Below are 17,862 nucleotides of genomic sequence, written 5' to 3' on the forward strand. Positions count from 1 at the left end.
ACCCTTGATTGCTTTCTATCGCATATTGTACAACATCCCAACACCTCTCCTGCCCTTTCCCTCCAGCCATCGGGGCTGCTCTCAGTTCTGAAAACAAACACGTCTTAGGCCTTGTCAGGCTGGCATACTCTTTTTTCCCATTCCTGAAATGACTAAACCCTTTTCAGCCTTCAGGTCAGTCTCAGATTAAATATCGTCTTCACAGGTCTCCACTCAGGTTTCTCTGTTTCAGCACCTTGTTTTTCATTGATATCACTCACTACTATTTATAACCACGTAATTGTGGCCTGCTTTTGCCATCTTCCCCTGTAGATTGCAAGCCCCATGAGGGCACACATTTGCCTTATTCTGGCATATCTCCAGGGTCAAGTACAGGACAAGGCACATAGTAGTCATTCGGTAAATATTTTTGAATGAAGAAATGTGTAAGATGAGGCAAAGCCTGGATGGATGAAAACTATATAATTTTCTACTTGAGTCCTTGCTACTGAAAGAGGTCATTCAGGAGCTATAGAGGGAGAGAGGGAGAAAGAGTTTCAGTAGCAATAACAACAATAATATAATAACAGCCAAGACTTGCTGAGTATGTCCTATGTGCTAGGCACTGCTCTAAACTCTTGTTTTTTAATTCATTTAATCTGCATACCAATCCTGTGTGATAGGCATTATTATTATTTTTATTTTATGAATGGGAAAACTGAGGCAGAGAACACTTAAGTAGCTGGGCCTAGGTAACACAGCCAGGAAGGGGAAAAGCATAGATTTGACTTGAGCAGTCTGGGTTCTGTGCTTGTGCTCTTGGCCTCCGACCTCTGCCACTTCTTGGATGTGGTGCATCTCAGACTCTTTCTTTCTTCACTTCAACCCTATTAGCTTAAAAATGACTTAAACGCCTCAGCTAGCTGAAAAGCGGAATAGGAGATAACAGCCTTCATTAAACCCCATTATGTGTTCTAAGAATACTTTTTAAAGTGTAATACTGGAGTTTTAGCATTAATAGAAAACCTATTTGAGGTTTATGTTAGACTTTAGATATGCTGGAGATGAAATCAATTAGCTTCAAGCTCTTTTTTTGGAGGGGGGATGGAGTTTTGCTCTTGTTGTCCAGGCTGGAGTGCAATGGCACAATCTCAGCTCACTGCAACCTCTGTCTACCAGGTTCAAGCAATTCTCCTGCCTCAGCCTCCCAAGTAGGTGGGATTACAGGCATGTGCCACCACACTCAGCTAATTTTGTATTTTTAGTAGAGACGAGGTTTCTCCATGTTGGTCAGGCTGGTCTTGAATTCCCGACCTCAGGTGATCCACCTGTCTTGGCCTCCCAAAATGTTGGGATTACAGGCATGAGCCACTGTGCCTGGCCCAACTTCAAGCTCTTATTTGTGCCTAGAGAAAAAGGCAAAATGAGCTTTGGGGAACTAATTGTCTCTGTTTCACTTCTCCTTTTGGGAGGGACAATTGCCTCTAGTTTTTTCATAATATGAACATGCTAGAGTTACAAGTATGACAGAGAGGAAAAGATGGAGTGAAAAAACAAACACATTGAAGTTCTTTTTTAAGGGATAGCTACAAGAGGCGGGTGTGATGTGGTCAGCTTCCTGGTATCTTAAAGGGGCTGAAAGTACGAGAGTTACCATGCTTGTCTTTTTCTATTGAATCAAAACTGAAAATGAATACATCAGCTTTTGTCATGATTTATCATGAACTGCTCTATAGCTCAAAGGGAATGATAATTTGTTTCCTTAAAATGCATTATTTATCTTATTGTACCTTGAAATCTTCTGCCACAATATTACTTCAAATAAAATTGGCAACAGATGGAATTCCTGTGCTGCAAAATAAGACACAGAGATGCTTACATATTAAAATAACTGGCAAAACTTGAATATTGGGAAGAATTTTTTAACAATCAACACACCAAAAAACCCCCCAGGTGTATCAGTAGTTGGGAAATGTTGTGCCCTTGAGTCAGCAGCCTGAGGAAGCTGGAGGAAGCAGTTAAGAATGTTGGCCCTTGGCTGGGCACAGTGGCTCACACCTGTAACCCCAACACTTTGGGAAGCCGAAGCAGGCGAATCATGAGGTCAGGAGTTCAAGACCAGCCTGGCCAACATGGTGAAGCCCTATCTCTACTAAAAATACAAAAATTAACTGGGTGTGGTGGTAGGCACCTGTAATCTCAGCTACTTGGGAGGCTGAGGCAGAATTGTTTGAACCCAGGAGGCAGAGGTTGCAGTGAGCCAAGATTGTGCCACTGCACTCCAGCCTGAGTGACAGAACGAGACTCCGTCTTGGAAAAAAAAAAAAAAAGAATGCTGGCCATTAAGAGGCAGATGGTTTAAACTCTGATCCTGCTCATTTTATTCATTGGAACTTTGGGCAATGCAGAGAGTACTTGACCTTTAAAAGATACCATTTCTTCTTCTGTTATGTTAGAAATTATGCTGATAGCATTTTCTATGGGCCAAGGCATGGACAATAGAGCAGGGCCTGGCCGATGGTCAGTGGTCAGTATTTGTTAGTTGTTAGCACCGTGACCATTAGCACCCACCTTGCTTCATTAAGCCCAGTTCACAGGAGTCATGTGTGTCCTCTGGCACTACTGGCATTGATCGTGTAATAGAAAAACAAAACTCTCCCCAAATGTTAAGACCTGGGTCCTAGACTCAGCTTCTTCACTGCCTAAGAGCAGGGGTGTAACAAGATACTTCCTCTATTTGAATCTCCATTTCCTCCTCAGTAACATGAGTAAGCTGGAAAGTTTTTTGAGGCTCAAGTGGAGTTACTGGTGTGAAAACAAAATGTAAAGGAACATGCAAGTTAAGGAGCAAATAATGCTGGTTTCTGAAATGAGGATCATTTATAGAAAGAGGCCAGAGGAGAAAGACTTTACCAATTCTATAGCTCTAGTATGTTCATGGTCGTTTCACTGAATAAAAACAATAGCACCTGAAATCTCTGATGAGTGACTGAGATTGGTAGCTCCCTGCCCTCATAATGCGTTTTCATCACAGAAGGACTTACCATGAACAGATACTGGGGTCCTACTGTCATTGATTGGTCAAGGGTGGGAGGATGTGTTTGTATTTTTAAAGCATGGCAGGTATTGTCTGATATGCAACAAGCATTGAGAAATACTGTATTCGATGCAACAGATGTGTCACGTAACAAAAAGCACCAGACTTTTAAGTCATGGGGTATGGATTTGGGCTCAAGTTCTGTCACTATCTAGAATGGTAGGTTTGAAAAATTATAAAGAATACTATTAATAAAAGTCATTGGAGATTGCAAAAGGACTTTCCATTTCCAATAGTCTCTGTTTCTGGTTGTTTAATGCCAAAACAATTGGTTGCTCTAGCCACTTGGGCAACCTGGTAGTTGCAGTTATATCATAGAGGTAACCCAAAGTTCATTCAGGGGTCTGAGAGACTAGAAGGCTCTGGTTTGCTGTGCTGAAGTTTGCTGATTTTGCAATAAATCAGCTGTTCAACTTAGTCTCAAAGTGATCCCTTCTATTGGCCTGGGTAATCATATAATCACTGGGTAGTACCTAGTATATGGTAGAAGCTATAAATATTGCTTGAAAAAGTAAATAAATAAGCACAATCTCCACCTGTCCCAACATCATATCTAGTGGCTTTAACAATTATTCCCCATACTTAAGTATGGGGAATACACACACACACACACACACACACACACACACACACACAGAGAGAGAGAGAGAGAGAGAGAGAGAATGAGAGAGAGAGGGGCATGCATGCACACACACACAGTGCCTGTTAATATTGCAGATTCAAAGTTACTTTCTCTTCTGAGAAAACAGTGAAATTCTTTATTTATTTATTTATTTATTTATTTATTTTTATTTTTTATTTTTTTTGAGACGGAGAGTTTCGCTCTTGTTACCCAGGCTAGAGTACAATGGCGCGATCTCGGCTCACCGCAACCTCCGCCTCCTGGGTTCAGGCAATTCTCCTGCCTCAGCCTCCTGAATAGCTGGGATTACAGGCGCGCGCCACCGTGCCCAGCTAATTTTTTGTATTTTTATTAGAGACGGGGTTTCACCATGTTGACCAGGATGGTCTCGATCTCTTGACCTCGTGATCCACCCGCCTCAGCCTCCCAAAGTGCTGGGATTACAGGCGTGAGCCACCGCGCCCAACAGTGAAATTCTTGATGCACAAATCATAAGATCCAGTTCCTGGAGGTATTAAAACAGAGGTGGATATTGAGGTTGGTCGAGGCCCAGCCTCAGATGTCCTTTAAGATTTCTTTCAACCCATAACTCCTGGAACGCAAAAGGGTATAAAGTGCCTCAGGCCTTCCATCTTGTTCTTGATATTTGAACAACAGAACAAGGGCAGATAGAATGCTATTGGTCCTAGTGTTGTTTGTTTTCCTTTAAGATCGAGAGATCCAGTGCTACTGTTTTGAAAAGTTCTAAATGTTTCTCTGCATTTGAGAAAGGCTGCTATATTTGTCTACCATTTCAAATTCTGGTAGACATTTTTTAAGACGAAATGAGGCAAGCAATTAAAATGAAAATGAAGAGCCTAACATTTTGGAGGTAGACCAGATTTCTAGAGTTCTAAAATCGGCTTGTGCAGAGGGTTTGCAAATGCATTCCCGCTGTTCTAAGCTGAATATTTATAAAATCATGTTCTGGGGTGAAGATTCTATGAAAGGAGGTAATTGATAGTGTGGCCTTTACAAGGCTGGCATAGGCAAAAGACACAAATTGGCGGCCTGTGATGATTCCAAAAGCAGTCGTGCTTTGTGTATCTCACACTACATTAAAAAAAAAAAAACCTGAAATGTTACCAACATTTAAAAATCAGAGGTTTTCACATGCATACAAATATTTATTTCTACTTTTTCTGAAAAGAAAGACTACTATGCATTGCTGTAAAGAAATACCTGAGACTGGGTCATTTACAAAGAAAAGAGATTTAATTGGCTCAAGAGAAGGGGAAATAGGCATGTCCCATGGCAAAAATAGGAACGAGCGAGAGAGAGAGAGAGAGAGAGAGAGAGAGAGAGAGAGAAAGAGAGAAAGTAGGGGAGGAGGGAGGAGGGGAAGAAGTGCCACACACTTTTAAATGACTAGATCTCAGGACAACTCACTCACTATCACAAGAACAGCACCAAAGGGATGATGCTAAGCCATCCTCCTACCAGGTCCACCTTCAACATTGAGGATTGCAATTCACATGAGATTTGGGTGGGGTACAAATATATAAACTATATCAACTGTCTACAGTGGACCCACATTCTCTCATGGCAATGAAAGACAGGATCTGAAGGTCTCTGACCTCTTATCCTGGGACATATCACCCCAGGGTATCTCCACCTGGACCCTTATTTCATTTGTCATCCTTCTGGCCTCTGAAAGCATTTGCTTTGGTCTCCCCTTTCAGACAAAGCTGTAGCTCAAGAGGAGTGTGTCTGGACACCTGGCATGGCCAGGACCCTCTTTACCATCTGACTGTGCCCTCAATGCAGAATACGTGTCTTGCTACAAGTCATTACATGCCAGCATGGTCGCTTCTACCTGGTAGAGCTCAAGAACTCTAACCTGTTCCTTCTTCCATTTCACACCTACCAGTTCCTGGTTTTCCCTCTTTTTAATCCCCCAAATCTAGACACTTTCTATTTGAGTGAAAAGGGCTGATATTAATAATTACAGTTGACCCTTGAACAAGGCAGAAAGTAGGGGTGCTGACCCCTCATGCAGTTGAAAATCTGCATATAATTTTTGACTCCCCTAAAACTTAGCTACTAGTAGTCTTCTGTTGACTGGAAGCTTATTGGTAACATAAATAGTCGATTAACATATATTTATTATATGCTGTATTTTTCAATAAAGTAAGCTAAAGAAAAGAAAATGTTATTAAGAAGATAATAATAAAATATTTACTATTCATTAAGTGGAAGTGGCTCATCATAAAGGTCTTCATCTTTGTCTGCGTGATGAGTAGGCTGAAGAGGGGAAAGAAGAGGAGGGGTTGATCTTGCTGCCTCAGGGGCGGCAGAGACAGAAGAAAATTCCCATGTACGCAGACCTGCTCAGCTCCACCTCGGATTGTTCAAGGGTCAACTGTGCTCTGGGACAACATGTGTAAATTGAAACTATTGTAGGTAATTAGTTTTCCAGGGCTGCCATAAGAAAGTACTATAAAGCACCTGGCTTAAAACAACATGAATTTATTTTTTTCACAATTCTGGAGACCAGAAGTCCCAATTTAGGTATTAGCAGGGTTGCCTCTTTCTGGGGATTCTGAAGGAGAAAGACGCTCAGCGCCTCTTTCCTAGCTTTTGCTGGTTGTTGGTGATACTTGGTTCTCCTCGGCTTGTAGGTACGTCCCTCTAATCTCTGCCTCCCTCATCACATGGAATTCTTCCTGCATGTCTGTGTCTCTGTTTTCCTTTCTTAATAGGACACCAGTCATATTGGATTAAGGACCACCATTTTTGCTTAGTTATATTTGCAAAGACCTGATTTCAAAATAAGGTTACATTCACAGGCACAGGAGGGTAGGACTTCAACATACCTTTGAGGGAACACAATTTATACCATAGCAAGCCAGCTCATTTGTTCATGCTACCTCAGGCCCAGTGCCTTCCTGCAAATTGCCCTTTATTGTCCAGACAAGTCTGCTCAACACTTCACCCAATCAGATCCCAAAGCTCTAAACATTTATCCTTCCTCATCCTGTTCCCTCCATGACTAATCTCTTTCCATGTTACTGTTAGGTGACAGGTCATTTGATTAAATAAATGGTAAGGAATGCTAAACTATATTGACTCTCTAAAGTGTATCTGCATTGTCTAATTAAAGATAATTTCTGAATTATAAGAGTAATACATATTCAGTGCATAAAATTTGAATATTACACAGAAGTTACCCAGAGTTTGAACTGTACCTCTGAGAAACAACTGTTAATTTGATTTTCTTCCAGTTTTTATTCTTTGCCTCTTAAAAATCAAAATTGTATAATTTTATGTATCATTATAATTAAGCATTCTTCCATATAAACTCTAGTATACTATATAATGTGCAACATTTGTTAAGTGTTTCCTAAATGCCAGCTATTACCCTAAGCACATTCTGTGCATTATCTAATCTACAATTAATATTTGCAATCTAGAGGTAGATATGATTATTCCTATTTTACAAATGAGAATCTGAGGCAGAGTAAACCTAGAGACTCTTGTCCTGGCTACGTATGCAGTATTTTGTAGAATCAGGATTCACACCCAGCTCACCAAGCTTCAGAGCTTGCATTCATACCACTGTGAAGAACATCTTAACTTAGAAACAAACCATAATTCATTTTCATTTATATGAAAGCAAGAATCTCAAAAAGAATTGGCTTAGGTAATAAGATAAAGGCAAATGAATCTTGTATCTTTTCATTCCTTTCACAGTACCCCTCTCCCCAAAAGAGATCTCGACACTCAAATCTCAATCATACATTGGCATGTACACACAAACACACATACACACACATGTGCACACACGTGCACATGTGTCTATGTCTTCACATGGTGTTCTCTGTGTGTCTCAGTTTTCTTTTTCTTATAAGGACTCTAGTCTTATTGGATTATGGCTTACCCCAATCCAGAATGACTTCATCTTAATACATCTTTGAAAACCCTATTTCCAAATAAGGTCACATACACAGGTGAGGGGGGTTAGGACCTTAACATATCTCTTTTTATTTTGCGGGGAGGAGACTGGGTGAACACAGTTCAACCCAGAAGCCTCAAAACTAGCTTTCTGACCTGCACAAGAAAGATAATACTATCTGCTAGATATGGTTCTTGCAAGGATTCAGTGGCAAACATGTCTGGGGCCTCACACAGTGCCTGAGTAGAACTCAACACAAACATCCCCAATCTTCTACCTCCCTTTCCAGACCCTCCCCTCCTTGTCTCCTACTCAGCTGTCTCACTCTGTCATTTTTATTTACTCAGAGTAGAAACACAAATCAATCAATCAAAGGTTTGCATTATTACCTGACTTCATCCTTCCTGCTGTTAATTTAGCAGGTGTTATTGAGTGCATTTTTCAAACAAATGTGTTTGCCTTTTACAGTATTTTCAGAAAGGCCTCGGAGTTCAGTGGAGTGTAAAATACTACTTTCTACTTGCCAGTACATAGTCCCCAGGTCTTCTGTAAGCACAGTTTCTTGTGATGAAGAAAGCTATGAAGAACTCTGTTCCTCTTCAGCACCATCCAGTGAAACTGATGAGGCCCCACTGATTTTCACTGTTAGAGGAGAAACTGAGGGGACAGCCAGAGGAACACCCAAGCAAGCTTGGAACAGTTCATTTTTGGAAGAACCAGTAAAAAAGCCTAACTGGGCGTACTTGGTAAATCCTGTTCACCTGGAGGCTGAAGGCATACAAATGCATAGACACACAAGACCTATGGGCCAGCGCTTGAGCCAACCCAAGAAAAATTCTAGTAAGTATCATGTAGTGATTACTGACTTTTCTTGTTTCAACTGGTCACATTTTGTTTTAAACTTCAATATAAACAGAAAACATATTGACTTCATGGTCAGTTCTATTCTAGAAGGTATCATGAGAACTGTAGTAGCCATTCCTCAGTGAAAGGCTGCTTGTTGCCAAGCATTATATTGGAGGAGAGAACAGGTGTGAGTTGATAACAGGTAATTTGCTGATTCAGTTATTGTATATGACAGTAACAGCTATTATTATCATCACTATTCCAGCCCCGTTTGTTAAGCTTTCACCAGGTGCTAGACATTGTGCTAGGCATTTTGTATTATTTTATTAAATCCTCATATAACCAGGCAGATCATATTATTATTCCCATTTTACATATAAGGAAGTTGTGAATTCATAGCACAGGGTAGAGGAGGGGTGATTCAAAGGAGGTGGCCCAGAAGGGATAAGCATTGAAACCAGAAAGAACTGAGATCACATATCAACTCTCTCCCATCTCAGCTCTGTAGACACCGTCAAGTCCCATAAATGTTTTTGGAGCCCAGTTTTTTCATCTGTAAAAAATGACAATTCTTACTTCAAAGATATGTTATGATTAAATGATTTATATAAATAAAATTTCTTGAACATAGTAAGGGCTTAATGGTGGTGGTGGTGATGATAGTGGTGGTACTTTTGGTGCTGATGTTCAGACTAGAGGAGATAAAATGTAAGGAAAAAATGTGGATCTCCAAATATTCTAGGAGCTGTCATATAGAAGGAGAGACTGATGTGTAGTCTTTTCATTTATAGCAAGCTTGTCCAACTCATGGCCTGTGGGCCTCATGCAGCCCAGGATGGCTTTGTATGTGGCCCAACATAAATTCATAAACTTTCTGAAAAGATGAGATTATTTGTCAGTTTTTTTTTTCTCATTAGTGTTAGTGTATTTTATTTATGGCCCAAAACAAGGCACTTTTTCTTCTTCCGGTGTGGCTCAGGGAAGCCAAAAGATTGGATACCCCTGCTTTACAGGGACCTTTTGGGGTAGGTTCCCCTTCACATGTTTATATAGTTTGTTAGGATTGACCAGAAGACAAAAGAGATAGATTTTGACTCAATAAAAAGGAGAACTTTCTTTGAACTAGGAGAGAATGTACTGCATGGGCAAGAAGTGCTCAAGCAGGGGGCTGGGAGACTTTCTTCCAGAAAGGCTGAGTCAGAGTCCTTTGTTTCTGAGAGGCTGGGCTTGATGATGGGAAACAGAAGATGCTGGTTGGTTAACACTTTTGGAGTCTAACTATGAACAAGGCAATTATGTGGAAATTGGAATGTACATCTTCAGTTTTGATCCACGTGACCCTCCTCTGAGATAGAAGCTATTATTTTCTCATGGTTTAGTGCAGAATCCAGGTCAGAGTATTTCTATATGAAGGTTCTAAATATGACTATAGTAACTCTTGGGTACTGAGCACTTGCCATGTACTTGATGTTTAACGTTTTGTCAGGTTCTTTCCTCAGATACTTAGTTTCCTTCCTCGTTTCAAGTCTTTGACTTGAAATGTCACCAACTTAGGTCTTTCTCAACTTCCTTTCTCAGTTTATTTTTCATCATAGTATTTATTACCAGCTGGCACTTAAAATTTATTCATTCACTTACTTGTTAGTCTGCTTCTCCTCCCTACTTTTTATTGCCTGCCATGTTCCCTCTGTTCCCCCAAGGTCTAGAATACTGCCGAACAAGTACCAGGCATTCAGATATTAAGAAATGAAGGCACAAACTTAATCTCACTAGCAACCCTGTGAAGTAGGTAATCTAATTCTCATCTTTCAGGTAAGGACAAAGAGAATTAGGCCAGGTAATCTGTCAAGATTTGAATCTATGAAGTCCTGATCCCAAAGCTTTATTTCATTATACCACACTGACCCTTTAAGACAGTTTGTTGCAAAATGTATCATTATTAAATTGCTTTCAGGGAAGGAAATTCTATTTTTTGGCTCAAGATATAGGTGAGCATATCCTGTCTAGGTCATGCCCTGTTGCTCCCAACTCCAAAGCTACATCAGTGTTCCCTGGTGGATTCTTCTTACACTGAATATTAATGGCAGTGCATGGTTCACCTGACAGTGCCAGAAATCCAAATCAACAGCTATTAAGCACCTCGTGTTCACAAAGCAACACACTGGAGATACTAAAATGCCATTCCACCTTTATTTCAGGAAGTGATTCCTGCATTGGAGAATTCAGATTCACAAAAAAATTTCATCATTTGACTTGGGCATGTGGAATGTGCAGTGGGAGGTGCTCAGTACATACTAGACACAGAACAGAGTGTGATGAACTAAACTGAATTACTTAAAGATAGACTGGCTGTTTGACAGCCACTGTTAGGATGGTACTATTCATTTGAATTCTTTTACATATTTTTTGAATTTTGGAATGATCTGAGTTGCTCCAAATATTCTAGACATTTACATGCTATTAAAAACCTTTTGAAAGTTTCTAGAAAGTGATTTAAAGCACATAAATTATCTTAAGTCACTACTGAAGAATTAGACTTTGTGTAGGTCAATGGGCAGAATTTCTCAAGTAAAGCTTCATGACATCTATGTATTTATATGTACATCTTCAAGTTCATATATGCAATATATATAATATGGAAGTTTATATATATATGAAAATGTAGGTAAAATATATGTATATGAATATATATATTCATACACACACATATACCAGTCTTGGCTATGTTGTAAAAAAATGCATCTTTTGAATGGAAAATGATTTGGTTGGGCAAAGAAAGAAAAAATGAAACAATATTAGTATTAGTGGGTATGTGTGTGTTATGGAGATCCAATCTTAGGTTATTTTGCTGTTTGTTTAAATCTTCAGCTGGTATGAAGTTTCCAATAAAACTCATGAAGTAACGGCCTCTTTGTATTTAAAAAAATCATCAGTTGTCAGTCTAAAGGGGCTGGAGACACATTTGCTTTTGTTTATCTATTAATAACTCCACTTGACAATTTTCCATTCACACACTTTCCCCTCATTAAAAGTTCGGGCCCTATTTTAGCCACCGATTCTTCTGTGTCCCTCTCTTTAGAAGGTTTGAACAGTTTTCCCTGAAATATAGTTTTCTGAGGATTCTGCAAAAGCTATTTTTTGTTTTTGAGGCATTGGGGAGGTGGTGCGGTGGGGAGGTGGTTTCAAAGAACGAAAAGGAACAGACAGTATTTTCATTTTCTTGAAGAAATGTGGGGAGGCAGGTTAGGATCATGTCAGGGTTTTTGTTTTGTTTTGATTTTCCTTCCCCTCCCACGCCAGCACATTACAAATGTTGATTTCTCGGACATCCAGTTGCCCCAGGGAGCTGTGTGGCCCCGCACCCTTGAGCCTTAAGCCTGCCCTGCTTTGCCTCCCAGGTTCCACCGCCAGACCTTCCACTGCTATCGGCCTCTGCAGGACGAGCCGGACCCCCTGCGCCCAGCAGAGCGCCGGCCCGAGTAACGCAGAGCTCAAGCCAGAGGAGAGGACGGCAGCCCCCGCAGGCGCTCGGGCACACCCCGACTTCCAAAGCGAACTCCTGGGCGCGTCCGGAAATCCCGTCAGAAGAGGCGCGGTTGCCATGGCGCCGGAGATGCTCCCCAAGCATCCTCATCCCCCGCGGGACAGGAGGCCTCGGGAGGACACCTCCCTCCATGGCAATCTGGCAGGAGCGCCCCTTCCTCTGCTGGCCGGTGCTCCCACCCATTTCCCTTCCAAGAGGTTAATAAAGGTTTGCTCCTCAGCACCCCCCCGCCCAACCCGGCGTTTCCATACGGCTTGTTCACAGGCCCTTTCTAGGCCGGTGGTGAATGCTCACTTACATTGACCGCTGCGAGGGAATTGTTCGGCGAGTGCTGCCCATCTTCAAATCAATGCCGGCTCAGAACAACAGAAAGGGCCTCAGATGTACTGGTTTCCACAGAACCATTGTTAGGCTTTTGTGAGGCATTTTTGAACCTAATAAATAATGTCAAAAGTCCCTAGCGCAGCCAAAAATGTTCCTTTTGAAGCATTTCTAATAGTATTTTTGTTCTGTGGTGTCTCCCAGTGTTACAAAGAATTTGTGCCTCACAATAGGGATGGGGTACATCGCGTGCCACTTTGCAACGTGCCTCGTGGGATTGCGAGGACCCCTCTTTGTTTTGCTGTCGCAGGTAAATGGTTTCACTTGCCAACTTTGCCTTTGGCTTAAGCATGTTTTCTGAGGGCCTTTAGAATTTCTAAATAAAGATTGGGAAAACATAATTGAATGTCTGTAATTTAATAATTTACACGAAATCTGATTACTCCTGATGTGCCCAAGGGAATTTTTCATGTCGCGTTAAGGTTTTCATGTCAGAAACCTGAAGCTGGATCTCAGTTTGAGGCCCTGAAACACTTGGAATCAAGTTTAATGTAAAAGAGGTGCTGAATTTGCTGATTTGTAATAGACAACACTGGAGCAGCTTAGGGAACATTGTATCAAATTGGTAATTTTAGGCAATACCTTTTATTTTGGTTTAACTTAGCTTTTCATTGTAATGGGGTGCTGAGACCAACTTCATCAATTGATTTTATGAGTTTAGTTTTTCTCTTTTTAATATACAGGTTTTTTTTTTTTTTTTTTTTTTTTTTTTTTTTTTTTTTTTTTTTTACTTCAGAAACAAAGAGAATTGAGCATACCCGGTATGTTTATATGCAGTTTTGCACTCAAATTCCTTGGAATTACCCCACAAGCTTAGATCCATAGAGTTTGATAGACGGAGGTTGTCATCTTACTGCATGTAACAAACTTGGTTTTCTTTAGTTCAAATCAATATACATAGTATGTTTACATTTAAGACATCATAACGTCTCAAGTCCAAATGTAAGCCTCAAGGTTTTGAGAGGAATGAAATGCTATCAGCAGTAGCTTCCTAACATTTAAGAGTCTGTGTAGCCCTTTGAAGACTGTTTACTTCTTTCTGCACTTTAAAGAAAAGTGCTATCCCTAAACTTTAGCGCTTTCTTGGTACCAGATTAATATGATTTTTAAATAATAAATATGCTTTCATTTTTACTTATTTATTAACATGGTTTAATTATAAGACAATGTCGAGGTTATCAATGTTGATTGCTATGGTTTCCTGAAGATATAATGGCATCTGCTCATCAGAGTTCATATGACAATCATAAATTCAACTTCCTGCCATTTGGTTGGACATAAGTGTGTAGGCAAACCTATGGGCTTATGTAGAAGTTTGATTCTGGAATATTTTAATTTGATATTTAATTATGAATTAACACAGCTGATTTTTTAGGTCAATAAATCATTAAGTTATTTCAAGACAATTAACCAAAAATTTGTAATGTTTAATTTCAAGAATAGAAAATGCACTTGATATAGTAGATGGATTCCTTCAGCTGTAGAAGGGCAAATTACTGAATTTATTAAAAATGTAAAACAGAAAGAGAAATCCTGTTCAAAATTGAGAAAAGGGATACAGGCTAAAGATGTCAAATATATAGTATTCTAGAAAAGTTTCCCAAAGTGTGTTTTGTGAAACACTAGTATAGGAAAGTTTGTGAAATGGAGAATCCATAGATAAATATGTCTGAGAGATGCTCACCATGCACCCTCTTAGAGAGTCATAGTAGCATTAGGTCTCTGAGAAATCTCATAATAAAAAAAAAATCTGATAAACTCTGTTTAACCCAATATCTAGCAACTTTATTTAATCATGGAATCCTGATAGATTTGGGTGTGTGTGTGTGTGTGTGTGTGTACACATGTATGTGTTTTTGAAAAAATCCTATCACTATTTTGTAACACCAGTGTCCTATGCAACACACTTGGGAAAGCATTGCTCAAAACTCGGTTCTAAATATACCAAAGTGTCTGTAGACTGGAAGGGTTCAAAGTAAGGACTTCTTTTCAAATTAGTGAGGTAAAAATCAGGGTTAAAGAAAGAAGCACTTTGAGACCCCATCCTTCCCTGGAGCAGTGTAATGAGCTGTCTCTGTTTATTTGTCCTCATTTTGGATGCACGTGTTTGAGAGAAAATTAGTTGATCCAGCCCTGACTGTGCTCTTTAGTGATGGGTGAGAAGCAGTTTCAACTCTGACTGTCATCGTCATGCACTGAAGGGGTACAAGCCCTTCGTAATGACAGCTTCCTTTGTACTAGAACTTAGACACAAATGCACCAAGGTAAACATAGTGAATTCTTTCCAAATACCATTTGTTCTGAAAACAGTGCTGAATTAAACAGTCATAAATGAAGATGAATCAATTTAAGGAAATAAATAATATATTTTTATATATAGCACAGGCACTGAGGACTAGAACAAGGCCGTATTGTATAAAACAATCCTTTCATAGGTTCTGAGTTACAATTTGCCTTTATTTCTTTAAGTCGTTTGACTTATGGTGCATTTGTTACCACAAACTATTAAGTATCTTTTAAGGAACATAATATGCCACTTCATGGAAAAATATTTTTATGAAAGTTGCATTAGAAAACAAGTATTGACAGATATAAACATTTGATACATTAAAGAAATTAAGTATTTAGGATAGTCTGTAGTGAATAATGTTTACAAATAAGGAATCTTTTTATAATATATAAAATAATAATTATAATAACAGCTAATATTTATTGTGTACTATATACTAGAGACTGTTCTGTTTAATGTGTATTCATTTAGTCCTTAACAATGGCTTCATGAAGTAGTTACTATTATCTCCATTTCATAGATAAGGAAGCCTCGTTTTTAATGATAATAATGATAACATACATATACAAATATTTTTTAAAAACTGCATGTTATTTTATATACTGTATTATATAATCTTATGAAAACTAGTGTATATGCATATATGAATATGTTCTGTTTCACTCACATCTATAAATCAGTTTTTATACCCTGCTGTTGTACATAAGTGAGGTGAGAATAGAGACTCTACTTAAATCCCCTCACCTCCTGATGATGTAGTAGAAAGCTGGAAGTGATAATCGTGGATTGACAACATAGTATACATTTGAACTCTTTGAAGAGCAAAGCATAAGAGATTATTGTCACATAGTTCTTTTTAATCAAAACAACATCATCCCTGTGAATGAAGCCTCGGAAAATAAGGGAAGGAAAGGTTGTTTTGAGGGTTATGAAAGACAGCAGCACTTTTAAGATTGTTGGAGCTGACCAAAATCAGACTCATGAAAGGCATGGGATGTTGTAGTGGGAGCATTAAGGAAAAAGCTAGGGTACTAGAGCTGATCCAGATCTCAAAAGCCAAGGGTGAGTTCCTGTAAATGTGACCTGAACTCAGCATCACTCGTGCCACTTGGCCAGAGTGTCTTCACTGTTAAATTGGGATTACATGTTTTGTTTACTGCAAAGGATAACTTGGGGACCAAATTTGCTATCAAATCAAAGCATTTTGAAAAGTAAGAGTAGTGTACAAATTCAAATCATTATTTCATGACTAATATCAATAATAATTAGTACATATATTATCATTGTTTATGCAGGGCTGATAAAAGATGTTATAGATCTAACTGCCTTATACTGACATTGAGCACTATTTCTGCTGACTGTGTCATCATGTTCCTTTCAAAGAAGTTTTTATATGCTATATCCTTTGCCTTCATTCCAATAATATGAGGTCAGTAGTATTATCCCATTTACCAATGAAGAAACTAAAACACAGGGAGACAAAGCAATTTGGCTAATGACTGCTTCCATCACTCATGCTTGCAAACATTATACTACAATGTCTTATTCAAAGCAAGTTTTATGTTAAAAAACAATGTATGCAGTTGATAAATTTACAAACTATTCCATTCAGAACCTCCAATTTAGAAAAGTTGAGTTTGGGGTACAGTTTGGATGCTATGTGGTATCCTCCAAATGTGATCTTTCAGTTCAGCTCTTGATAAAAGACTCTAAAATGATCCAGACAAGGAAAGGGATAACGTAATGTTTTTGTAACTACAAATGTGACGTTGAGGATTTGAAGTCACGCAGGGACCCAGCAAAGAGGCTGTTCTCAAGAGAAGACTTGACATCAAGAAAAATGCTCTAACCCTTTACCATGGAGTACTATGTAGCCATAAAAAAGAATGAGATCATGTCCTTTGCAGGAACATGAATGGAACTGGAGGTCATTATCTTTAGCAAACTAACACAGGGACAGAAAACCAAATACCACATGTTCTCAGCTATGAGTGGGAGCTAAGTTATGAGAACATGTGGACATGTAGAGGGAAACACCACACACTGGGGCCTTTCACAGGGAGGAAGGTGAAGAATGAGAGGTGGGAGAGGATCAGGAAAAATAATGGATACTGTTATGCCTAATATCTGGGTGTTGACATAATCTGTACAACAAACTCCCCTGACACAATTTTACCCATGTAACAAACCTGCACATCTATCCCTGAACTTGAAAAATGCTTCAGAATTCTTAAGGTGTGCAGGGTCCCTCTTGCACAGTCCAAGGTCTTTGTGAAATATAATTCCCCGCATCCATTCTTTTTCACAGTTTTTTTTCCATGTTTAGGCTTCCCACTCCTGCTTCCTCCATTCACCCATGCTCTGTGTTTTCCCTCCTCTATGTAAATCAATCTGATTTTTTAAGTCAGCAATATTGGGATCATGAAGTGTTAATTGGGTCCTTACCATCCTAGGTACTCTGCGAGAGATTTGAGAAATCTGATTCAACTCAACCAATATTTATTGTTCTCACCACGTATAAGGCACTCACTGGCTTTGGTGCTGGGAATGTCTACTACAAAGGACAGAGTCTTCTTCCTTGAGTAGCTGAACCTAGTGTGAGGCTTAGTTCTTTCATTTATTCATTCTAAAATATTTACTGAATATCTGCTATGTGCTGGATGTGCTTTACTGGAGACAGAATAGTGAAGTGCCATTTTAATGAAGTGAGACCTAGATAGTGAAACATGAAATAATGGCACAATGATATTTAGGTCCTTTGATGATAATCCTTTAGCCACAATTGTGAGACCCAAATCTCTGAAAATTAAAAGTTCATTTTTCTGTCAATTATGAGCCAAACTGAACACATGAGTATTCTTACTTTGTGGGAATATTCATGTATTTCAATGAAGACATAGTAATATATCTGATTATGTAGTACTGCCTTGAACCCCCATGGATAGTGTTAAACAATACATAATTTATGTACCATTCCATAATATGTAGCTTATGGCCATAAGATAGAAAGAATTCTAAATTCTAAATTCAACTAGTATGGACGGCTTTGAAAAAGGGATTTTGAAGTTTTAAAGTGAATAAGTGCAGTGGAATCTTAGAGGAGGGAGAGATCAGTTCTTGGAATAATCGTCGAAGGCTTCCTCTAGAAGAATTTGAACTTGATTTTGAA

General features: G+C 39.2%; 1 protein-coding gene across 3 annotated transcripts in view; it reads left to right on the top strand.

Moving 5' to 3' along the window:
• The window catches only part of C7H12orf42 (chromosome 7 C12orf42 homolog), a 179,331-nt gene extending 166,251 nt beyond the window's left edge, over positions 1 to 13,080 (top strand). For all 3 annotated transcript variants that reach the window (XM_010340230.3, XM_074402321.1, XM_074402320.1), the window contains 2 exons: positions 8,101 to 8,472; positions 11,877 to 13,080. In XM_010340230.3, coding sequence (XP_010338532.2) covers positions 8,101 to 8,472; positions 11,877 to 12,325 — 821 coding nt within the window. In that variant the 3' untranslated portion in view covers positions 12,326 to 13,080. The remainder of the gene's footprint in view (positions 1 to 8,100; positions 8,473 to 11,876) is intronic.
• The last annotated feature ends 4,782 nt before the right edge of the window (positions 13,081 to 17,862 follow it).

This window comes from Saimiri boliviensis, chromosome 7 (genome assembly GCF_048565385.1).
Source record: "Saimiri boliviensis isolate mSaiBol1 chromosome 7, mSaiBol1.pri, whole genome shotgun sequence".
Lineage (NCBI taxonomy): Eukaryota > Metazoa > Chordata > Mammalia > Primates > Cebidae > Saimiri > Saimiri boliviensis.